Genomic DNA, 24,405 nt, shown 5'->3' with positions numbered 1-24,405 from the left:
GCTTGCGCGAAGCATCGCCTTTCTCTCCGCTTCCTTTTTTCTTTTTCTTTTTTCTTCACCCTTCCTTGGCGGCGTACTGTGTGCTCGCGCTTTCTATATTTGGGACAGCGGTGGCTCGGCCGGCGTTGGCTCGTGCTCTATGCGCGTGCCGTCCGCGCGTCACCTTCGGGCTCTCGCTGTCGACTATACGGGGCGCCCACTTCACCCCCGTCCTCCTCCTCCTCCTCCGCTTCTACCGTGCCAAGGAGATGGGGGGGGGGGAGAGGGGGGTGCGGCCCTGTCGTTTCCGGCACTTGTCACATACCGTACACGCCACGTCGCCGCGGGGCAAAAAATGTTCCTCGAACCGTGTTCACCAAGGGCATTGTCTCGTCTGACCGAGCCGTTGAATGGGGGGGTTGAACGTCGACCCCCTCCTTCCCCTTTGTCTTCTTCTCTTGGCTGTCAATTCACCAAAATGCGTTCGGGATGCAACGTGTTCGGTAGTTCTTGCAAACTGGACAGGGAAACTATCTTCGCTGTCGTCTCCCAGAGGGAAATCGAATAAAAAAAAAGCAAACAAGTTGGGCCGCATTATGAAAGTTGTGTACGTTTGCAATTGGTTCTCTCGCTAGTCAGTGGACAGCTTGCAGAAGTGCAGGAAAGCTGACTTACAGGAAGGTTTCTTCAGACCAAAAAGCCTCGTTCACAGATAGCGTTTTCACTTCTTGCTCTGCTGACTGAAGGCGTTAGCGCGAAGGGAGATGAGTCAGTCGCTTGCCACTGTGTCCTTCTGGGAAATAGTGAGCGGGCTGCCCCCTAATCTGCGTGAAGCTGAAGCCCCGACAATCACCACCAGCTTTTGAGATAGCGTACAGGAAAGTTGTCAAAAGATTACAGTGATGCATTCCCTTGACGAGTACCTGTCTGGACTCGCTCCTCGCGTTAGCACCCCTGCTCTGCTGTGTCCTTTCAACAACTTCCCTCTCATACCGATAAATGACAATCTCCCCCCCCCCCCTCCTTTTTCGAACAAGAATGACCGATTGCCATCTGCAAGTTGTCAAAAGTGTCTGACGGAATGATAGCTAACGACACATCAAATCCGCGAACATCTGAGCGTGGCTCTTGATGTGCTTCGCACATGTAGTGGGAAAGTAAAAGGTCGGACGTTGAGCCTTGTAGGAGCGCTCCTTTTTTGTACGATCTCTCTTCGTACTACGTTCGTGTCGCGCGTAATATGTAAGGGTTTTTGTCAGTATTCACTGCGTAGCTCGATCAGCTAAGATCGCTCCGTTTGCAACGATTCTGCGTTTTTTTTCCCCCTTTTTGGTTGTTGATGATACATGTTCTCGCTCCTCGCATTTTACGGGCTGTACAACTGTGTGACCAGAAGCTGCCAAGTAATTAATGTACCATACTATTCGCAGCACCGTGCTCAGGCGATCGGTTAGTGTGTTTTTCATTCATTACTCTGTCTCTCTCTTTTCTTTTTTTTTGCATGTTATACCTTCCAGTTCCGTGGGTTTGCAACATGTTGGCTGCATTGAGGCGTGCTTGGGCGGGTTTTCTCAAGTTACGCGCGTTGCATTACTGGGCAGTGAGCTTTTTTAGTTTATTATTGTGATTTTTCTTTTTTCTCCTTGTTTTTTCTTTACTTTTGCTGAGCGAAGAGCGAAAGCTGCCCCCCCCCCCCCTCATGTGGTGGGCATCCCCACTGAACAGCTAAGCCTGACAGTGAAGAATCATGCCTGGATACCTAACGTCGTTTGTTTATTCGTTTGTATTTTTTGTTTCTTACTTTCTTTATTTCAATAACCTTAGCTTCCGCGACCGTCAGATCTCGAGACGTACTTGTGCTGCATCATCGAACTTTCACTTAGTGACAGCGCTTGCGCGTCCTCTTGGCAGCGAGGTCTACGGAGTTTTGGAAGCCTGTTGCGTCATGGGTAGGGCGGCGAATGGGGGCGTCTCATTCATGCATAAGCGACCGTGTGCCCTATTGCGTGGTCGGTTGGCCCTGCTTCTGCGTAAACTGATCGCTCTCCGCCTGGTTGCGGGGGCGCGCTTTGCCGTAGGCTCGTAGTGTTCCTGTATATGCTATACACTAAACGCTCGCTCCCTCGTGCTTCCCTCGCCTCTTCTGTCATGGTTGTCCGTGGTGTTGTAGTGCGCAGACATTGTCGGTGTACGAACAGAACAAAGGCTGCGTTCTCATGTTGCCGCCATGCATGCGGGCTCTTCTCATTGGCCGGTGGCTGATCCAGGTAGCGCGAAATATGACGGAAGCGTTTGTATGCGAACCGCCGCCGATCTTTTGCGGGCAATGCTTGCACTGTTCGAGCACTGTTAGACCATTCACGGGCACAGTGCTGCGCGTAAGAACGGCTTTTGTGTGGCGCTGCAGTATCCGCGTTTACATGAATGCGACAGAAGTTGACTCGACCCAGTCCACTTTTTGAGTTAGAGGGCAGGTTTTGAGAAGGAGAAGCGTGACTTTTCCTGTGCTCTTTTCCTCGACGTTCTTGCACTTTCCCTCAAAAAGGGGACTGGAGTCGACTTCTATCGCATTCATGTAAACGCGGAAAGTGGAAGCTGCTGTAACGCGTGAGAGTAACAGCACGCTTGTGGGAGACGTCGCCTCGCGCTTGGTAAAGTTTCCGCTGCAGTGCTACACAAAGTTTCTTCCCGAGTACTACAGTCGTCGGGAGCAAACAATAGGATGTGCCGCGTCGGTTGAGGGTTGGCAGAACAGGCTGAGCCTGACTGTGCCTTTTAGCCCAGTCTATCCCGCTGGCGCCAGAGGCGGGGATTGTAGAAGGGGAAAGAGGACCGCACCTGCAGCTAGTTTTGATCGCAATTCCGGCGGTCCGCTGCAGCAGTGCGGGACATTGCGAAGGTCTTGGGGCACGCGCTCACCTGCATACCTGAGGTCACACACGCGCACGGTGGCTGCTCTGGGCCACCATTAGGGCCCCGTGGAAATGCGGTCGCTCCGGCGCACCGCTGGATGAGCAGCAACGGGACGCCTTTAATTAGCCCCCCTCCACAGCGCCCCCCACTTCCCGGCGGCTCTCCTTTAGACTCGTTTTGCGCAAGGAGCGCGGGTTCCGAGCGGTAGCCTCGTGCTTGGCGGCTCTTTGTTTCGGCATTAAGCGCACCATTCCGTCGTTTTATTTTTTCTATCTCTTTACCGACGGTCGGTACGTCTTGGGCGTGAGTTATCCCGCGTTGCCCGCTGTATGTTGTTTGTTACGCGCGGTTTTTTATTTTTAATGCGCAATCGCATTCTGTGGTTTCGCAGGCCAGGTTTTCGCGCACCCAATTTCGTGTTCCAACTGCAGAGCTCAGTTGCTTAACATAAAGGACACCCATGTCTCTGCGAGAGGATGATGTGTTATCCATATTAACCAGGTGAGTCTGGAACAGGAAGAGATAGCAGACGAAGGCGATAGTTACGTGGAAGCTGAGATAAAGAGGAGAGCAGAGCCATAATCCATCACTCATTGTCGGCGCAGTTGGTGGGAATGCATTTGTGCAGCAGTATAACACCAAGCATTTCGCGGGTACCCCTGAGGTTTTTTGTTAGCACCTATGCAAGGGAGCGGTGAAACCCCCCACTCTCTCCTAAAACCCCCCACCCCTGTGCATCCAGTAAAGTTTTTACCCATGGTGGAAGAATACTCTATCCTAACCGTATTGGAGGGCCATTTTCCCTGATCTGTACCGAAACATGCACACTGTACCATCCGGCTGTCGTTATGTATTCTCTGCTCGCCTTGCTTTCCGCCCATCGCCCACCACCACCCTCTCTGCTACTGCTGCCTCTGCAAAGGAATGGGGCAAAACCGAAACGAAAGACAGAAAAAAAAAAGAAAAAAACTGCCGTTTCGCAACCCGCGACAGGCGCACGCGCTACAGGGCTGCCGCCGCGACCGGGTCGTATCGCGGCGCCCACCTCCCTGTACGCGCGCCACGCACATTGCGTCACCCGTGTGCGCCGCGTACAACGCGATCGCGGCCCCCCTGGCAACTACAGCAGCAGCGCGGCATCAGAGACGCGTGTGCAGGGAGACGCAGGCTGCCTCACGGGGGTGATGGCAGCGGAACGTCTATATTTGGAGCGGCGTGTACGCTTCGCGACCGCCGGCAGGAGGAGGCACATCGGTGCTGTACGGCGCGCCGCTTTTCTAATTGTTTGTTCGCGCGGGCTACGGCCGCGGCTTTTGCTGGGGCTTGCTTGCTCCGTGGCTCGCGTAGCAGCCGGTTTCTCTGCGTTTTGCCCCCCCCCCCCCCCCCCCCTTTCTTTCTCTCTCTTCGTTTCTCACTCGGGTGTATATCGCTCTTCGTGATTTGATTTATCGCGCGTGGGTTATTTCCGGAATCGCGATGCCGGCGGCGGCTATTTGCCGTGTTCGTATAGCGCGGTTTGCCCCGCGAACGAAACTGAGGAGGAGGAGGAGCTCTCTGGGAATAGAAGGAAGGTCCTCCCCCACCCTCTTCCTTAGGCGCGGAGGAAAACCGTGGGCGCAAGGAGTTTAACCCCGAAACGCGGATCTCGTTTTTTTGCGGGCCCTATGAAGTGCATTCGCGCGCAGGAAGAGACGAGAGCAGAGCAGCGGCACACGACCCGGGGAGTTTCTCCGCGCGTTTTCCCTCTCCTTTCGCTCTGAAGCGCCGGCGCTGTTAAAATTGTTGACTGGGTTCGGAATTCGTTTAACTCGTCGGCCGCCTGCTCGTACTGCATGGAATACTCACGCAATAGACGTGATAGCTTTGTTTTACTGTATGGAGAGGGAATTACTGCGTTCTGCTTGCACCTTCAGGCGCTCCTTCTAGTTAACGAGCGGGAAAATATATATAGAGAGAGAGAGCTACCGAAAACCATGGCTGTATGAGTTGTGGATGGGGCAAATAAGATGAAAATTGATTTTTTTTTTTTTTGGGGGGGGGGGGGGGAGAGGAAATGGCGCAGTAACTGCCACGCATCTCGGTGGAGGCCTCAACCGCGGCGTAAGGGTGCAGTGTTCCGGAATAATTTCGGCCACCTGGGTATCTTTAACGTGCATTGACATCGCACAGCACACGGGCGCCTTTTGCGTAGTGGGATAGCATTAGAAGCCCCGTGGGGCCAACATGCGTTGTCGGTCATATAATTCGCCCATTGGCTGAAAGAAAGCGATGACGTCAGACCGGAGCCGTCCCAGATGGTGCGTCACCAGGCGTGAGCGTTCCTATTGGCTGGAGGGAATGACGTCACTTCCGCTAAAAGCATCAACAGCTGTTAATTAATGCTGTCGCTAATGTAAATGTGTGCCCCTGTGAATTTTTTTTTTTTTTTTTGGTTTTGACAGCGGTTTTGTAAACACCTGTGCTGCTCCTGCCTGTTGAGTGACAAGTCCACAGCGTGGCGTTTGTGGTAGTGGCGGTTTACCATGCTCGAAGTGCTTCTAGCACCGTGGTTGTGATCGGGGTCATCACCGGTCGCACCGTTTGTAACAGGCGCGGTCACGTATTACCGTGTTGGGCGCGGTAGGGAAGCAGAAAAATAAATGCGACCCACGTTCTAGGGGCCCCTGGTGGTAGGTGTAGAAAAATCGGCACAGAAAAAAGACTGTGCCAAGGAGAAAATGAGCGTTTCTCCTGTTTTCTCATTCTCGTGGAGTGCACCCGTGTCAGCGACCGCGTTATTTTCTCCTTGGCTTTCTGTACTGCCACGTGGCTGTGACTAGCTTCGGATCTGCAGCAGTGCTGTCGCTTTGAATGCAGCGAGTTTGGAAGGTCCAAGTAGTAGACACTCGAAAAGCTGAATAGCTGTTCAGCTAGTCTGAAATGACCCTTACACCCCAAAAGCGCCATAGGAACCATATTCACGAAATTAAACCCATGAGGAGAGTACGCGGGTGTTTGAGAACCTAAACACCTCCGACACGTACTGAAGAGCTGCTGCTATGGTGTGTTGTAATACTTATACCCTCATTAGGGGTAATTATTTTACATACGTGCTGCGGGTAGCGCTTTGTCACCAAGTAATGCGCCGTGATGCGCAACTCCAAATGCGCAACGCGTTGGCCTTGCAGGGAAGCCTAGAGTGTAGATGGGCAGCTAAATGCGCATATTTTCGGTACCGCGTGCACAGACGGGTTCGGCCACGTGTTCTGTGGTGCAAGCCACGCGAAGCACAAATGTACGAGTGGTGGCAACCTTTAGTCGGAAAAAGATAACAGCGTTCCTTGGCTACCATATATGGGGTTTGACCCGCTCTACCTTGGGTTAATCCGACAACGAGCCACCGTAGCCCAGAAGAAGAAAGCTCATTCTTGATAAAAATAAAATGTTCGGTATTTTCCTATTAGTCTAGCAACTTCAAAATCACGAGGGCTGCATTACGTGTAGATGTGAGCACTATCTTTTAGCAGAGTATGATAGCGAAGAGGCTGATTGCGGTCAACTCGGAACTTGTTTAGTTTATTTTAGGGGGTTTAACGTCCCAAAGCGACTCAGGCTATGAGAGGCGTCGTAGCGAAGGGCTCCGGAAATTTCGACCACCTGGGGTTCTTTAACGTGCACTGACATCGCACAGCACACGGGCCACTAGAATTTCGCCTCCATCGAAATTCGATCGCCGCGGCCGGGATCGAACCCGCGTCTTTCGGGCCAGCAGCCGAGCGCCATAACCACTCAGCCACCGCGGCGGCCTTTTCTCAACTTGTAACTGGGTGTAAAGTAGTTGACGTCTTCTGAAGCTGCCTTACATATTTATTGCTTCCGCTTCTTTCGCTTTCATTCCTTCCTCCTCCTCTCTCTTCATTACTTATTTTTCTTTCTCCTTTTTTGTGGTACCACTGCCTGTGTATGCATTAAGGCGCCCGGTGGGCGGAAGGCACCCGTGGCTTTTGGAGAGAAAGAGAGAGGGGGGGGGGGGGTGCCACGCCGGAGGCAGGCGTGAAATGCGCGTTGGCTCGTGCGTCGTGGGCGGTTGGCCCGCTTTCTCCCGCCCCGCTTGCACTGCTGCGCGCTTTGACCGTGGACGAGGTTACCTTCGCCTTACGTGCCTCGTCTCTCTCTACCCGTTTCTCGGCGTGCTCGATTCTGGCAGTGGCGAAATCGAGGGCCCGTATTATAGTTTGCGCGTTTAAAAAAAATTATACAGTCCAACCTCGTTGTAACGAAACTCTTTTATACCGAAATAATGGATATACTGAAGGAATGACGGTTCCCCTTGGAAGCTCAGCCGACGCGGGCTATAACGAAGCTACGGCAATAACGAAGTAATCGCCGGGCCCCTTGAACTTAGTTAAAACGAGGTTCAGCTGTACTTGGAAGTTGGCGAAGAGGCTTTCAGTCCGAACTTTAATGATCTTTTATATCAGCGGTTGTGTTCCACACGTAGCGTTTTTTTTTGCTTTTTTTTGCTAACTCGGTAGCTCTCTGTACATCCTTGTAGAGGTGTTCTAGTCGGCACTGTCCGCGGACTGCCGTTCCCGGTCTCGTTAGCTTTTCGTTTCTGCATCATTAACGCCTCTCAGAAAAGCTAATATTACGAAAAACCTTGGTCCTGTTCGGTTCCTGTTAAGAATAATGCTTTTCGGTTATTCCCTTGGCCTGCAGTGATGCGTAACTGGCCGTTTTTGTGTGTTTCCCGAGCTGTTCGATTTTACTACACTGTGGTCGTCGCTGTTGCCTGTAGCGGTGCCTCATTAGCTACGGAATTCGGCCGCTGAGCAATTTCGCGGGCTTGCCTACCTGCCGCGGCGGTCGCATTTCGGCAGGACCGAAACGCGAAAGCGTGTATGTACGGATATGATCTGGATGCAAGCTGATGAACCTTGGGTGCTCTAAATTCATCCATAGTTCTTCATTGCAAAGTACAAATGCGTTAACTGTATCAGTCATCATCGCCGAAGGCGCCTCTTTATTCTTGTAGCTCGCTGTTCCTTGTCTGCTCTCTCTCTCTCCCTGCCGTTTCCTTAAGGCTTTTTTTTTTTTTTTGCTTTCCGTGTCCGGTCGTTGTGCAGCGCCGTGCCTGTCGCAAGTGACGTCTTTTTTTCTTTGTTCACCGACTGCGTCGCGCACCGAGCATGACCCGTGTTGCGACAGCGTCGCGCGAGGCATCAGCCACGCACGCTGTCGCGTATGTACCCTCCTTTGCTTCCGGCGCTCGCCTCGGGTTCTTTGTGGAGGGACCCCTTTCACCCTCCGTTTCTCCGTTTTTTTTTTTTTTCTCCGCTGCGGCATCGCCGGAAGAGGCCGGGCTGTGCGCCGCAGTCGACGAGGAGTTGTCCCCGCGAGGAAGGAAGCAGCAGCAGCGGAGCTGGCGCCAGTTTCTGCCGCCTCGCGCACGCACACACGACACAGCGGCGTATAGCTCCGCGCTTCGGCCGGCCTAGCGAGCCAGTCGCTCGTGCGCTCGTCGTAATTTATGGCGGTTAGCGGCGTTTCCCTGTCTTCACGGCCGCTTTGTGTCACTCCCGAGAGGGTGACTCTGGTTTTATATGTTGTCCTTGTTTCCCTCTCTTATTCACCCAACTACGATCTGCTTCTTCTCTACCCCTCGTATGCTGCTTTCCTGTAGCCGGCTTGTTTTCAAGCTCGCGTCCGTGGTGGGCGAGGGAGAGGAGGCCGCATCCCTCTTGCCCGCTGCTCTCAACTGGTTCGCGTTGGGGACGAGAGTGAAACCGTTCCTTCCTCATCTTCCTCCCTCTCTCTCTTCTTGCTTGCGCTCTCGCGCGTCCGTTAGCGCTTCCAGCGAGCGCTCCCTTGTCGCCGCTGCCGCCGCCTCCTTGCTCCCGGGCCTCTCCTTTCCTTCGCTTTCCTCCGCCCCCATCCCAGTCTGTGCGTCGCTGCTGCCCGCGATGTGGTGCGCTGGCATCCCCTTCGAAATGCGTGCCGTTTTCCCTCTTCTCGCTTTCTTTAATTTTCTTGCTCATCACCCCGTGGAGTGCGAGCGTAGTGTTCGCCTCTGCGAAACCCGCCAGCCTTGGGGCGAATAGAGGTGGAAAGGAGCGCTGGCTCGAAATGCAAAAGACTGGCGTGCGCAGGAACGCAGCAGCTCCTCCGCGGGTACCGCACGCGCGACCTTCCTCCCTGAGCATCCAACTTGGCCGGGTGTTTCGGTTCCGAGGCGTGTTCCTACGTGCCCGGAGGCCCCTGGGCTGTGCGCGGGCGTTGGACTGACGCTAAACGAGGCGGTCGTTTTTGTGTGTGTGTGTGTGTGTGTGTGTGTGTGTGTGCACGGACGTGTGGGGCCCTCTGACTTTGACGCCGTCGTTTATCAGCGTCGCCAAGCGCGCAGGACACGCGCCCAGCTGTCTCGAGGAGCGAGCTCGGGTTGGAAGGATGCGAATAAAATTGGAGGACGCTTAAGCTTCGCCTTTAAGAGCAGGACGCGACAGCGTATTGCAGCATAGCCAAGGATTTCACGGAACGCCACCGTCCTTCTGTGAGACCCCTTGCCGGGACGATTTAAGGAAAGGAAACATATCTTGGTGGACACCCGAACAACGCCGTAAGGCAAGGAAAATGAAATGAAAATTGGTTTTAAGGAAAGGAAATGACGCCTGTCTCACAATTCTCGCTGGACACCCGTACCGCGCCGTAAGGGAAGGAAAATGCCTTTCCTTACGGCGCTGTTCAGGTGTCCACCGAGGTGCGCTATTTTTCGCTCACGGCCAAAGACGCCGACGACACCGGCTTTTCTGCGACACGAGATCCCTAACGCTGTCGCGTTAAAATGGACGGGTTGGGGACGGTAGACGAAGCTTAACGGCCTTAACGATGCAGACTAAACTGCACCGGAAAACTCGTGTAAGCTCAGGTCCTCACGGGCTGGCGAAACATGTTCCCTTTAAGCGTAGTGACGAATGTATGTGAAACGCCGCTGATCGACTTTGTGGCCATGTTGCGATTCGCTCGTTTGACGGGGATAGAGTTTATTAGCGAAGCAAGCATTGCTTTTATTGACGCATGGAACTAGCACGTTGGTTCACTTTCAGCTGCCACCCATGATGAGCTCGGCGGTGGTAGTCAAAATATTTGACGACTGCATTTAACTTTCATTTTAATGTGGTACTTGCCCTTCCTTTCCGTTGATCGCAATTTTCGTACTCCTACTGCATTCGAATCCCGGTGAGTATGACTCGAAAAGAACGAATTTTTTTTTTCGAATTATGTGGAGTGTAAGGAGGCCATCTTCGAGAAACTCCGGCGTTTTAATGCGAAAGCATTACTTGCCCCATTACGAGAAAAGCCGGGGAGTGTGTGTGTTAGTGTGTGTACTCGCAGGTGGTACGGAAAATCCCAGCGATTGCAAGACAAATAGAGTGACGTCATCAAGCGGCCGTATGTGACGACGCGCACAGCAAGCCGAGCACCGCCATTTCAGGCAGTCTAAACGTGGCGTCAGTTTTCCCGACAACATTCGTATTAAAAATATGACGCAACCGTTTGTCGTGCAGCTTTGCGGGTGGTGTCATACGATTTCTAGTTGTATATAGCTACATGTGCTAGTCAAATTGGAGGCTAGCTTGCGACAGGGATTCAAACTGACGTCATGTGCACCTTCAGATGCATGTTTTCCCAGACTCTTTTACCTCTTCCTTTGAGGCACAGTTGAGGTGTCCGCCGAGATGCGAGACAGTTACTGCGCCATTAGCTTTCTTCAAAAACCAATTTTTCATCAAAATTTTGACGCGGGCGTTCGTCGTACAGCGTTTCGGGTGGTGGTGTCGTGCGTGTGTGCGGGTAGGTGTCGGTGCGCGCAGGGAGAGTAATAGTTTCGCATTCCCACGCGTGAGCAGTCTTAATGTTTCTGTCGATTATTTTTTTTTTGTCTCTGCTCACTTTACCGAAACTTTCACGGTATGTTGTGCGCAGTTTTCTGATCCTTTGTGTCCAGTTTCGCAGCCGGCCCGCATTTTGTTTTGTCGCAAATTAATTTCACATTTCCCCGTTTCGTTCCCTCAATCGAGGCGATTTCTGCGGGCAACTTTTGCATGTGTGACGTCACCGAACACACGGCCGTCACTATTCGCTCTGCGTTTGATAAAAGAAAAAATTTCTAGCTTGTTTTAAGTGGTGATTGCAGCTGTTAATTACGATCGATGCGCCTGCAGGAAGTTTTCTGGTAGTAGCTGTTAATTACGATCGATGCGCCTGCAGGAAGTTTTCTGGTAGTATACGCGTGACGTTATACTTCGGTCTATCGTGACGCCATACTTTGGTCAAAACCTAGTTTCGGTTTCGTTGTATTTTTCCTGTTTTATAAGTTTTTTTTTTCGTTGTCCGGGGTCCAGATAGTCAACTCATGCGATAGTCAACTCAAAATGTTCGCAAATCCTCCGGAGTTGCGTTTTAATACACATGACGAGTGACGTAATTATGAGGTGTGCTTAAGTGCTTCCTAGTGTCGTACACAAGCTCCCACGAGACTGACTTCATTTACTCTTTAAGACCGGCCTCGCTTCGCGGGTCTAAGTAATGCCCAGAGCTCTGTTCTGGATATGTGCAGTCCGGAACTGCTTGCGTGTCTCGCTGGTGCGGTTTTTTTTTTTTTTTCACTCCCAGAATGAGGGGGCATGATGGTACAACATGCCAAACCTCATTTTTTTTCTCGTTTCAACCCCCCCCCCCCCCCCCTTGCCTCCCGCGTGTATCTGTGTGGCACTGCTCTTCATCTAGATGCTCGTTTTCGAAAGAAAAAAAAACGTATTCTTGCTATCCTTTTTTCTTTTCCCATCACTTTCTACTTGGCTGCTCGCTTCCTGCTCCCCTCCAGCGAAATCTCTCCCTCTGCCCGGGGACCACCGTTAATTTCTTATGCGAGATGGGCGAGCCCGGGTGAGGCGTTTATTTCGGGACGCCAGCGTCGATCGAGGAAGGAGTGTGCTAAGCCCCCCTGTCTATTTCAACTCTTTCTTGCTCGGCCTGCTTTCGCCCTTTTCATTTTATTACTTTATCTTCCTCCCTCTTCAATTTATTTTTTGCCCGCCTCCCGTCGTGCCACGCGAGCACTGCGGGCAGCGACGTTGATGGAGGATGGATCATGTGCGTAGGCGAGACGATGTAGTGCGGGCGAACGCGGCTCGAAGAAAACGGCTGGCTGAAGTACTTAACCCCGTCAGCGCCACGTGTGTGCGGAGGAACCGTAGAAAGAAGTAAAGGCGGAAGAAGGGGGGGGGGGGTAGAGCTTCTTTTTGCGCTTGCTTGGAAGCTTGCGTGTTTGTTCGTAGTTTTGTTTAGTTTTATTTCCCTCTCCGGGACGGTTTGGAATCGCGCGAGTCGAAACGATTCCGGCCGGAACCGTCTCCGACCCCCCCCCCCCCTCCCTCCCCCGCTTTTCCTGCTGTTGCTGTTTCTTGCTCTTGGCATCGTGTTTATTTGGGATCGATAGCTGGCGCGAGTGCGCGCTTGTCACTTTGTGGCGCGTTTGCGGCCCGGCCACCCCCTCTTCTTCGCACCTTGCCTCCTTCCTTTCTGCCACTCGTGGTTTCTGTTATTCGCATTGTTTTCTCTTTCTCTCGCTCTTTGAGAGCTGGAAGGCTTAGTGGCTTTGTCGGCGTCGGTGTGTATTTGCACCGCGCGTGCCACATTGTCGCTGCTCGCAGTGTATGTAACGCGGCGTGCGCAGTGATGCCGTACCATGCAATTTATTATACCCTTCCTCTCTTGTCGAATTTTTATCGAAGCGCCCTCTACACGTTTAGCTGTAGTTAATAAGTAAATTATTTTAAATAGCTTGCTTACAGATTTATTATTTGGTCAAATGTTTAGGGGAATCCTCTAAGGTGGAGTAGCCGTATGGCTGCGCTTGGGCGGTGGCCAATGAGTAATTACTCCCTTATTGGATTTATTATTTCAACCTACAGTCATTTCGTATGTGCAAGGGTGTCCCACAATGGCTCGAAGACGAATAAAACTGGCTCATGTTTCCGGTATCAAACTGAAGTTGCATTGTTGGTGGTCTCGACGTAAAGTAGATTTTCTCAAAAGTAAATGCGCACTTCCCACGCTGTTACGTGTGTCACCGTCCTTACAGCGTGCTCTGTTCCAGTGTGAAGGGAACGGTTAGCTGAGGAGTTCTGCAGTCTGCCCCGCGTTCAGTAAATGGTTATTCGATCACTCACTCTGCCGACAAGTGCCCCCCTCATTGCTTTGCAGAGTTAACGTTTCCCCGCGGAGGGCATTGTTCGGACTCTGCCCGTCGAGTGCATGGGTGTCTTCAAAGCGCCCGCATTTACATGGGCTTGGTGTGTCTGACCGAGTTTTGTTGGTGGTCATGCTCTAGTGTGTAGCGTGAACCAAGGGATCCGTAAGTAAAAACTCGTGTTTACTGCAAGAATCAAACAACAGCTGCACTGTTTGCGGTCCTCTGTAAACAAGCTTCTAAGTTAATTTATCGGGACTTGTACTCCGTTTCATACATCAGGCGCAACGCTGTCGGAGCTACCGCTCTTGTTTGCGCTGCTTGCATCCGCGACCAAAAAGTAGTGCGTGCCTTGTGGTGAGCGAATTGTGGATGTTTGGTCTGCAGCCTTATTATATGATGCATTTGTCACGATCTTGATTAAATGCACTGTTATTTCCGACGACGCTCAGTCGTTTTCTCGTGACTTAGACCACTAGGCCATAAAACATGCGCAGAGTAACACCCCTCCCTTCATTTTTTCCATGCGGACTACATCCGTACCTTTCGTAGCGTTGCACCTGACGTATGAAAATGGAGCGTAAGTATTGTCGAGTTGAAGCCTATTATACTTTTCAACTGCCTGTGGTACGTGAAGGACCCCCCCCCCCCCCTCCCCACTCCTCTCCCTTAAAATTAAAATAAACACGCGTGGCGTGTGTCGAACGTCCCGCGGCTGGCAGTGGCGTATGGCTGCCGAAGTTCGCTGTGCCGCCAGGTGCCGCAGTCTTTAGACTGGTTCACATATTGCGAGCGCGCGAAAAAAAAAGGAAACAAAAGATCAGGTGCTGTCGCTCGGGTCGCAATGCAGTTATTGTAGAGTGGTTTCACATTCCTCCGCGACAGTGCAGTTGTTTTTCTTTGTTTGACTTGCTTGTAGCGCCCTGCATATGCATATAGACGAAATGTTTAATTAGGGTTTTTAATGATAACTGGGGTAAGCCCAGCAAAGCAACCCGTGCCCTGTTTTGCGTCCCTCGATTGCGCCGGTTGTAGCGATGGTGCGACTCAACGAACAACTCGAAACTCTGTAGCAAACCGCTCACGTCTAGCGCGACGGTCGTTTCAGTTGTAAAGGGAAAGAAAATAGAAAATACTGGTTTTTATTCTTCGGTTTCCTCTATGAAACTTGTGCCCTGTGAAAATTTCCTTCGTCGGCCCTTAAAGGGCTTCCTCCTGGGCTTAGGGTGCTTCCCTGACAACGCGGAAAATGCGTCCATTATATAGCACCGTCTTAGCCAACAGTAGCCATAAAACGGGGCTTGTTTCTAACCCTTCTATTGGAGCACTTATGGCACCTATTGAACTCTTATTGCGCGTACACTCTAGACACGAATAAGCCTTATGAGGGAGGGAGCAAGAAGGGAGTAGGCTGTCGTCAAGCTCACTCCTTTTATAGCGATAGCTACATTACGGTAGCATTTCGAGCCTTCAGCGTGGCGGCGCCGCCACGCTGTCACGTGGTTGGTCACGTAGTGTGGAGCAGCTGCCGGCCTCGAGGTGCCGTAGCTGGTCACGTGGTTGATCACGTGACTCACGTGGTGCGGAGCGGCTGCTGCTGCCTGCCCATGGAGCAAGAGAAAAACTAGGAGGGAGCATGACGTCACGCGCTCAGCCTCTGCAAGCCATCCTCCTGTGACGCCGCTGCCGAGGGCCCTTTTGCGCACCGACTCTTGGGAAATAGGCCCTCCACAGTTGCCAGACTGCCAACCAGCCTGGATCGCGGTGCTTTTTAGTCTGACGCAACACAGCGAGAGAACGAAACGAAATTCGGCTAAGAGCTACCGCTGCCTTGTCACGTGAGGGCCTATTTCCCATGATGCTTTCCACTATATTTTTTATGACTAGGCTTCAAGATTATGACCTCACGCTCCCTCCTAGTTTTTTTTTTTTCTAGGCACAGTGTTCGAACGCGTATTCTAGCCCTTTCTTTCAAAGTGCCGCGGGGTCACCGAGTCAGCGGAGAATTCCCAGGATTTCGAAACCATTACCACCGCCACCTGGAGGAAAGTGGCGAAAACGGGGGAGGGTCTTGACCTCCTAGGAACATCAACGTCATCATCCTTAATTATTAGCTGCACGTATTCCTGTTTTGCCGCGCAGCAATTGTATTCGGTTGCTGGGCAATGTACAATATTTAATATTCTGGCAACATTTAATTTGGTAGTGGTATAACAGACTTCCCCGGCCTCATAAAGATACACTATTTTAGCATTATCATCATCATCGTCATCACCTCGAGGGTCAACGGCATGTGTCGTTGCATGATCTTTGCAGTATGTCATACATGGGAACTGGCGCGTTTACCTGCTGGACAATCCGAATGTCATTAATGTGGACCGGGTTGTGGTCACTCTTTGTAATGCGTCATGCCCGCATGTGTAGTATTGTGGGGTACATATGGATCTTGAAATGGGGGTGGAAAGGGGGTTGATGGGGCCTGGTATGACGAAAAATTACATCGTTGTTACGTGAGTAGGTGTGATGTCATATTACATCGCTCTCACGTGACCTGGTATGACGTCACACTCATATGATGTCATCACTAGTTATACTGACTAGTCTTAACGTTACCTAATTATGCTAATTAGCATTAATTATGTGGCGTCATCATCTTCGCCGCGTGACTCGTCGGCTCGTGACGTTACATGGTGCCGTTTCTTGCGGACACTTTTTTGCGGTTATGACCTTGAAAGTGAGCCATCTAATGCTTTCCCATTAATAAAAGAAGCCGCTCGCTTCTACACAGGCATAAATACAACGTGTCTGTTGGTTTACTACAGTCGCAGCTTAATTTGTTAAGTGTTTTCGAAGGCAACATACAGAGGATTGAAAAGAGCATTCTCGCCATGTCGGATAGAGCTAGAAAATCTAAATATACTGATATGCGTCTGCATAACCGTCGCATGGGAAAGTACATCGACGACCAGTTTCTTATATTCGGTAACTATTCTCAAGCATGAAAAGGGTATCGTGAATACCTCCCCCCTTTTCCCAATTTCTGTTTGATGGTTTAGATGGGCTGTGTTTGTCAGTTGCCGGTTCGTGTGTGAATGAGCTAGAGGCTTCCAATAGGAGCAAGTATACACGAAGCAGGTTACTGAGTAATGACACATAAAATACTCACCGACGTACTGGTGGTAACCGCGTATGGGACACCCCTTCCCGCAGAGGCCATATACTCTCTGACGGTTCATCCCAGATTATAAGCTTCTCCTATTGCGTGCACATCAATAGTGTCTGTACACACCGTATTAAATAATAGCAACATCATTTTGGCTTTCCTGTCTCACAGGATTCTCAGAATTGTTTTTACTGAAAAACTTCTTAATCGCTTTTTGTTTTTCGTTTGTTTTCTGAGGTCGAGCAGCCGACCTCAACCTCACTATTTGGTGTCAGCAGTGGCCTCGGGAAAAGTGAGGTGAGGGCGTCTAAGGAGACCTCAGCCGATGAGGTTGAGTGAGGTCGGAAAATTATTTTTGAGGTCAAATGCCCACCTGTGACGCGTGCCCGCCCGATCTGGCAGTGATCTCGGGGCTCTGTTGTGCGCTCACTGACAGGTTGTGTGTCTGTCCTGTGTGCAGGTGACGATGGTTGACCGCGACGCGGCTGAACGCGCGGTCAAGGAAGCCAACCCGATCATCGATGGCCGCAAGGCCAACGTCAACCTCGCCTACCTCGGCGCCAAGCCCAGGGCCAACGCGCACAACGGTATGCGTCGTCGTTTCCCTTATGCACTGCATGTCTGAGGAGTAACTATAGGGAAAATATAGCGGACCAGGGAGAACCGATGTTGGTGCGTTGCCTGTTGCTGTACGTGGGGTCTAGTTAGTTAGTAAGCTGTGTATCCAGTGGATACGCGTCGCCAGCCGTTTCACCGACGCCTGCGCGAGGCGTTGCGGCCCGCAGCGCGACAGTTCGGTCCACGGCCGCGGCTGGGAATAGCCTCTCCCCCGCGGTGGAGAGCTCTCAGGTGGAGCGGCGGAAACTGCCGCGCCTTGAGTCCTCGACGTTTTATTAATTGTAGCCTCGCGCAGTGGCATTCTCCACTCCTTCTACACGTTTCCATCACTATGGGCGCGTCGCCGCGTTTAAAACGCGAAAACAAGTGCAAAATACTTAACTTTTGCCGGTGCGTCATCATCGTGAGTGTGCAACGAAAGGAATACGTTTGACACGCATTAATAGAGAGTTTTAGTTTCACTTACGTAGAGGCTTCACGTATGAAGAGCTCTTACGGGTGACCAGTGCGCACGCGCAGAACGCGAAGGGTCTGCGCGAGTCTCACGTACGTACGTGAGATTCGGATTTTTACGTTGCGGTCTTTGCGTTGCTTGCGTACGTAGCGTTGACAAACATGGCGGCACCCTGCCCGCCGCTTCACAGCGATAAGAGCTTCGTCGCTAATCCCTCGACGCGATATCGTGCTCTAAACTGTTGTATTCGCCTTCGGTTTGCCCATTCTTACCCTAGCATAAGGTTTCAAGCGACACAAATAGCTTTTGTTTTTCAGACAGAAGGGCGATTTTTCAGCTGTTACGCCTGACGAAGTAGCGTTGGTCGTCGTCATAGCAACGGTCTAGCGAGATCTCGAACAGAGAGAGCCCCAAACCAGCCAAACCGCCAAACACGAGGACAGGCCGAATGGCTTTACTTAACGACGTTGTCTTGGATGATTTAGGCTACAACCAGTGTCTGTGTTTCTTAGTAGATGGCGCTAGCAGTAACGCGCGGCGTGCGTCGCGTACGTGTAACTATACGGGTTTCAAACGACCTGCGTGCAGGCTACGTAGACTTCTCACGTTTGCGTGCGTGAACCCTCTACGTACGTGAAACTAAAACTCTATAAGGTCAGCTGCGATGGTCGCGTTTTTTTTTTCTTTTAATTTCGGCGCCGCCAGAAAGGAGGAAAGCTAGCATACCGACGGTGATCCTTTCCGCACCCCCCGGCCTTGCTTCATTCAGATTAGCGATCCCCGCGTAGTGCGGGCGGCGCACGCCGGGTGAGAGTGCGTTTGCTTCCCTCTCGCGATGCGCGCTCCATTCGGGGTCTTGAGGCTGTCTGAGGCAAGCGGTGCAAGCAGGGACAGGGGAACCGCTGCACGCGCCAGGCGGCTGACTAAGAACCCCGGCCACGATTGGTAATCTCGTTTGACGACTCCCTCTCCCCCGGTCGGAGCGATCTCTCCTTTGTCTTCCGACTGCGCCGTTGTATCTGTCGCGGTGCGTCGCGCAAACACTTGGGCCCGGTTAGTGAACCATCACGCCTGCCCTCGAAAGCACTCGATCGCTGCGCCTCCGCTCTGCTTCCATGTACAGGATCTGAGGAGTAGGCCTATAGCGTTCGTTTTTTCTTTCTTCCTCTCTCTCTTTCTTTCCTTCTTTCTTTCTTCCTTTCCTTCCTTCCTTCTTTCGTTTCATTGCTTCTTCTTCCTTTTATTCAATCAATCAGTCTATTTGGCACTGAAGTGAACACTTTACGGGCCCGCCAAAGCCTCATTGGGCTTGTGTAATATTTATGATCCTGGTTAGGCACGTAACCAAAGGCCAGTCGATTTCAAGCAACTGTCTGCAAAACCAGGCCGCGAAAACATTATAACCGGAAATGGCAGCAATTTTCTTGCACAACATCAGTACAGATCAACGAAAAGAAAAGTTGGGGGTACAAAGAACAAGCATCCTCGAATGTACGAGCACTCTCGGGCAGTTTCGAACAGCTAAAAGGTGGGCGGAAAGCAAGGAACTGTACAGACAGTACTTTCTCATCGAATAATTGTTTTTTTTTTTGGGGGGGGGGGGGGGGAATGATAGTAATAATTGGTTTTGGAGGGAAAGGAAATGGCGCAGTATCTGTCTCATATATATCGTTGGACACCTGAACCGCGCCGTAAGGGAAGGGATGAAGGAGGGAGTGAAAGAAGAAAGGAAGAATAGGTGCCGTAGTGGAGGGCTCCGGAATAATTTCGACCACCTGGGGATCTTTAACGTGCACTGACATCGCACAGCACACGGGCGCCTTAGCGTTTTTCCTCCATAAAAACGCAGCCGCCGCGGTCGGGTTCGAACCCGGGAACTCCGGATCAGTAGTCGAGCGCCCTAACCACTGAGCCACCGCGGCGGGTCTTTCTCATCGAAGCAACTCGCTTTCCACGCGAAGCTGCTGACAGGCTGCTGACCTCCGCTGTTTGTATACTGGGGAGCGGATGCGCGTCTACGCGGACTCTGGGCCCCCCTCCCCTGCACTCGCGTTTAGTGGGCTGGCGTGCGCTTGTTTGCTTTGGGATGCACGGGGACGGAGTAAACTTTTGCCGCCTTATCTCGCCCGCTGCTAGATCGTACGGTTCTGGCTGAGGCCTTTTGCGCGGGATGCTCAGGAAGAGCGTTGGCTGTCGCGAGCAGTTTCGGAATTAACGAATAAATAAGGAATGAATCGCTTGTTTCGTCTGGTGCGCTGCCTGTCATTGTGCCCTGTATTCTTTGCTTTGTTTCAAGAGCAATAGGCAGCTACGTGTAGCGACTTGCTATATGTGAGACGGGGCTGTTTGAGCGCCCGTGTGGTGTAGTCGTCTTTGAGTGAAACGTGTCTTTCATCCTTAGCAGCGGACGTGGATTTCGTTTATGGTCCATATAGCAATGGTCCGCATCCTAGACTGAGAAAAATAAAAACAAAGGGGCGATAGAAACAAAAGTAAAAAAGTTTTTGAGGAAACAACACTCTAAACAGAAAGAAGTAAACTAGTAGTAACTAGCAGTAAAGGAGTAACTCCCTTTTTACTCCCATGTAGGCGTTTTCTTGTTTGGAGTGTATGGGCGTCACCCCCTTTATGCCTTCCTGGAGGGAGTAAAAAAAAACGCGAAGTGCCCGGGGAGGTCGAGGGTGTAGTTAATCGCTCGCTCAACTGCGTCTATTGCGCCGCTGTCAGGTAATGAGCGCGCGAATTTCTTAATCACGCTCTTCCGTTGTCAACGGCTTGCGTAGTCTTCTGGCACGTTCGGTTCCAGCTGAGAAGACTAGTTTTGCGTGCTCTGGCAGAACGTTTAGCCCCAGGGTCGTTTCTCGTTCGCGGAGCGAGCGACCTCGGCTCGGTGTCCGCTCGTCGGAGCAGCGAAGTACGGTGTCGAGGGCGAAGCGTAGCCGGCAGGGAACAAACTGTACATTCCAGCCGCGTCAAATAAAGCGTTCTAAATTTAGAGCCTGCTCCACGGACCGTGGTGCGTTGCTGTTTTTAGAGCGAGCCGCTGCTGTCCGTGGGACACCGCGCGCAGGACGTCGCGACATCCACGGCGAACGCTGTGAGAGAGGGGAAGGGGTGGGGGGGATTTTATTGAGAGGCTATTCAAGTTAAGCAGAGAGGTCGCCCTGATAAGTCGAGATCCAGCTAGCTGATAAGCGTCGCGGAGGAACGGGTGCGGTTGCCAAGAGATCAAGCGTTTCGCCCTTGACACTGAAAATCGGGCTGCGCCGCAGAAACTATTGAAAAGCTAATGTGCTTGGCACGCGACAACGGCCAATGTTTAGATACTGCGATCAGTTGCGCATTGTTGTTCGTTTGCTGTTGTGTGCCATGTAGCAACAGGCACGCTCACCTGAGCGCACCGAGACTGTTGGAAAGAAAACTGCATGTATTTATCCGATTTTTTTTTCCTTAATGCTATGCATTAGAACGCCTAATCGGGAAGAAAATTAGTCGTCGGAAGCTGAATTCGCCGGAGGGAAGGGGCTTCACCAGACCGGAGCATATCCAATGGCTGATTGGCTGGAGGGTAGTGATATCACCAGACCGCAGCATTCCCATTGGCTAGAGGAAAGTGACGTCACCAAGCAGGAGCGTTCCGATTGGCTGGAAGGGAGTGAGGGCACAATACTGGAAGCGGCGTGACTTCTGGCAAAGGCTTCACCAGCGATTAATGCTGTCTCATATTGGCTCCACACAATGGCATTGGGTGTCCCTGTGAATTTTCTTTATCTGTACTGCCGTGCTTACTTTCCTAATTTAGCCGCCGCGGTGGCTGAGTGGTTATGGCGCTCGGCTGCTGACGCGAAAGACGCGGGTTCGATCCCGGCCGCGGCGGTCGAATTTCGATGGAGGCGAAATTCTAGAGGCCCGTGCACTGTGCGATGTCAGTGCACGTTAAAGAACCCCAGGTGGTCGAAATTTCCGGAGCCCTTCACTACGGCGTCTCTCATGACCTGAGTTGCTTTGGGACGTTAAACACGTATAAAACCAAACCAAAACTTTCATAATTAGTCTTTTCCACCTTAGTAAATACCCTTGGAGCACATTTTTCCGTTACTGTTTGTTGTGTAGGCGCTTGGAGGGGGACTGCACTTTTCTGTCGCAAAACTTAGTCTTTGTCGTGTGCAAACTGCACGTTTTATTTTTGAGTGACAGTTTAGAGACTAAGCCTCTGAACGTCTTTTTTAAAGAAGCAACATTCTAAGCGTGATAATAAAAAAGGAAGCGTGTCGCTTGGAGCGATCCTTTTTTGCGTGTGTGTAAATAGCATGATGCAAGGCAGAGGAAGCTTTCGCAAATGGGACGAAAGAGAAGGCCGCAAAGGTATCTTCCAAGGCAGCCAGGTGTGTCGGTGTAGTCAGTGTCCCGTCACAGTTTAACCACTGCCTACGGAAAGTGATTTAATTCATTGATTAGGAGTTCGCCGCTTAAATTAAGGAAGGAACGGAAAAAAAGGAGGGGGGGGGGTCGCTTTTCGGGCCACCAAACAAGCGACGCGAAAGAAGGAGCACGTCAGTACAGCTAGCCTCAAGTTTTTACGCTTATTGGACGAAGTTCTTTCAACTGAGCAGAAGACGGCAGGAAAGTGCGCTGGGGAGTTCCATTCGCGTGCGTTACCTTGCGCGGCCGGCCCAAAGGTATACCGAAAAGAAATTGCGCAGCTTTCGCCCGACTTGGTAGCGTCGTCCGCGCTCCATTTCACCGTGCAAGGTGGTTGACGCTCGCTTACGTGCTAGTGCCCGCTTCCGGCCGCGGTGGCGAGGTTGCCCAAGGAACGCGTTGCGCCATCACGTGCCGCCTAATGGCCACTGCATGCGCATTTATAAGTGAGGCCAGTTGCAGGCAAGGAGTGCAGGGGAAGCGTTTGCTTCTGCGCGTTTTCGCTGGTGGCCGGATGTTGTACCATGTTTGCAACTATAGTCGAATACAACTCAAGCACGAAGCGGCTTTTCCCCGTCAAAGGACCCACTTCCAGCCAGTGGCGTCGGCCGATTCTCATAAACCTGCTAACGTGGCAGTGCAGGGAGGGGACTATCCCCTTTCATCTGCCACTCCCTGCATTGTCACACTAGCGGGGTCACGCGAATCGGCCGACGCCATTGGCTGGAAGTGGGTCCTTTGCGTGTCCTTTGACGGGGAAAAGTTTCGTTCCTGAGCTGTATCCTACTGTAGGTCAAGGTCAGTAGTAGAAGGGTGTATGGTGTCAGTGTAAGGATGCATGAAAAGGAAAACGAAAGCAGGTTAATTCGTCTTTTAAATAAATTCATCAAAACAATACTGGGACGCGTGTTCAAAGGACATGCTTCTTGTGAGCTTTCTGCACAGGAACCTTCTCTTCTGTGGCGTAGATGGGTACTCTGTCTACGGCAGAGAACAGTCGGTCCTTTTACAGCTGTAAAAACCGTTGTCTAATGCCGCCGTAAAAACCGTTGTCTAATGCCGCCGTATACCCTCTATATAGCGAAACGCGGTTAAAGCGTCCATGACTGCTATGCCCAAACTGGAGGTAGTCGACAGGGTCGACGCCGTTGTCCGCATTCGCTCGCCAAGTTCCGCGGCCGCAACTTGATTGATGAATGCATTAGCATTTTGCTGGCGCCCTTAGATTGCACCGAAAGAGCTCCGGGTGTGTCCGAGACTGCAGATATCGTCGTGCGGTTGCTGCATTTTTGAATGAGCTAATTGGCGTCACGTAATTAGCGTCATCGTTGACCGCCGTGAGTGGGACTGCTCAAATGTTACGGTGTATGGAACCAGACAGATCGCGGCGGAGGCCGCGACATGCCGAGGGACCCCAGCCGACCTCCTCTAAGCCAGCGCAGCCGCTCCTTATTCTGGTCTGCTGTTTTAAGGCGAAATAGACAGTTCATCACCGTCGCGAGAGCTTAGTGTGCTGTCGGTGCGTTGAGCCTCGGCAGGCCATTTTTTTTTTTTTTCAGGAAGGGGTGGGAGGTGGGGGTGCACAGTACGTGTGTCTCTTGAAGCCTTCGCCTCGCCCTCACGTGTCCGCGGGTGGCTTTGCCTCCGCGTCCTCGGTCTGCCCGAGTCGTTCCGGCAGCTGCACTGATGCGCGAGTCGAGTGCGGAGGCTCATGAGGAGGAGGAGGAGAGCTAAGTGTCCCTCTGCCGCCGAGTCACGCGGCCGACCGACATGTTGCACGTTGGCGTCGCGGCGGGATGCGGAAGAGCGCGGCGGAGTTTGCGATGCGGCGGAGCCACCGTGTAGGAGGAGCGGGGACTGCCGCCGCCGTTTGCGCACACAGGCCGCGCGGCGGCCTTTTTAACTGGCGCGACTTGGTCGGTTAGGAGGTGGGGGTGAGAGCTTGGCGCTGAAGAGCGGCGGCCGAGGCCAACAGCCGACGCCGGTGCCGACTGGCTGGCCACGAAACGGAGGAGAACGCCGCGCCTTCCCTCCTCCTCCTCCTGCGTTTGGGGGGGGGGACCTAGGGTTCTGTGGGGCAGGAACCCCCCACCTCGCGTGGTAAAAGGGGGAGGGGTTGCGGTTTCTGCGGCGTTCGCAAGCGGAAGAAATGAAAGCGCAAAAAGAGGAAAACGAGCGAGAGAGGCGGCGGCGCAATCGTCGTTGTCGTCTTCCCTGTCTCCCGAAAGATCGGTGTCCTTGCGCTCGCCGAGGAGGAGGTGGGTGCGCCCCCCGAAAATAACGCCTTGACGTCGGAGAGTCATCCGGCTCTCTTCGCCGCCACCGCGTGCCCCCACCGCCACGTCGGCTGCGCTTGCTTTTTTTTTTTAACCGCTGCAGCTCTGCTGCTGCAGCGCGTGCCGCCGCCCATGCTGTCGTCGTTCGTCGGGATGGCGGAGGCAACAGCTCGCAAAAGCAGGGCCGCAAAAAGAACCGCGCAGTAGGTGTGCGCGCGGCCCTCGGGGGCGCAATTGCCACCTCTCCTCCCGAGGGCTGAGCTGAGCCGGCCAGCTTTTGCGACGCGCTAGGGAGAGGGGGGGGGGGGGGGGGGGGGGGTACGACTCGGGGCTCGCTTTGCTTCGTTAG

The 24,405-nt window shown here is 52.4% G+C and overlaps 1 protein-coding gene across 2 annotated transcripts in view; it reads left to right on the top strand.

Moving 5' to 3' along the window:
- LOC144128464 (RNA-binding protein 38-like) overlaps positions 1 to 24,405 on the top strand; it is a 125,758-nt gene that overhangs the window by 87,409 nt on the left and 13,944 nt on the right. For both annotated transcript variants that reach the window (XM_077661890.1, XM_077661889.1), the window contains exon 2: positions 16,747 to 16,873. In XM_077661890.1, coding sequence (XP_077518016.1) covers positions 16,747 to 16,873 — 127 coding nt within the window. The remainder of the gene's footprint in view (positions 1 to 16,746; positions 16,874 to 24,405) is intronic.

Source organism: Amblyomma americanum, chromosome 4, assembly GCF_052857255.1.
Source record: "Amblyomma americanum isolate KBUSLIRL-KWMA chromosome 4, ASM5285725v1, whole genome shotgun sequence".
In the NCBI taxonomy this organism is placed as follows: domain Eukaryota; kingdom Metazoa; phylum Arthropoda; class Arachnida; order Ixodida; family Ixodidae; genus Amblyomma; species Amblyomma americanum.
The sequence above is the reverse complement of the archived record's forward strand: the minus strand, read 5'-3'. Positions and strand labels throughout refer to the sequence as shown.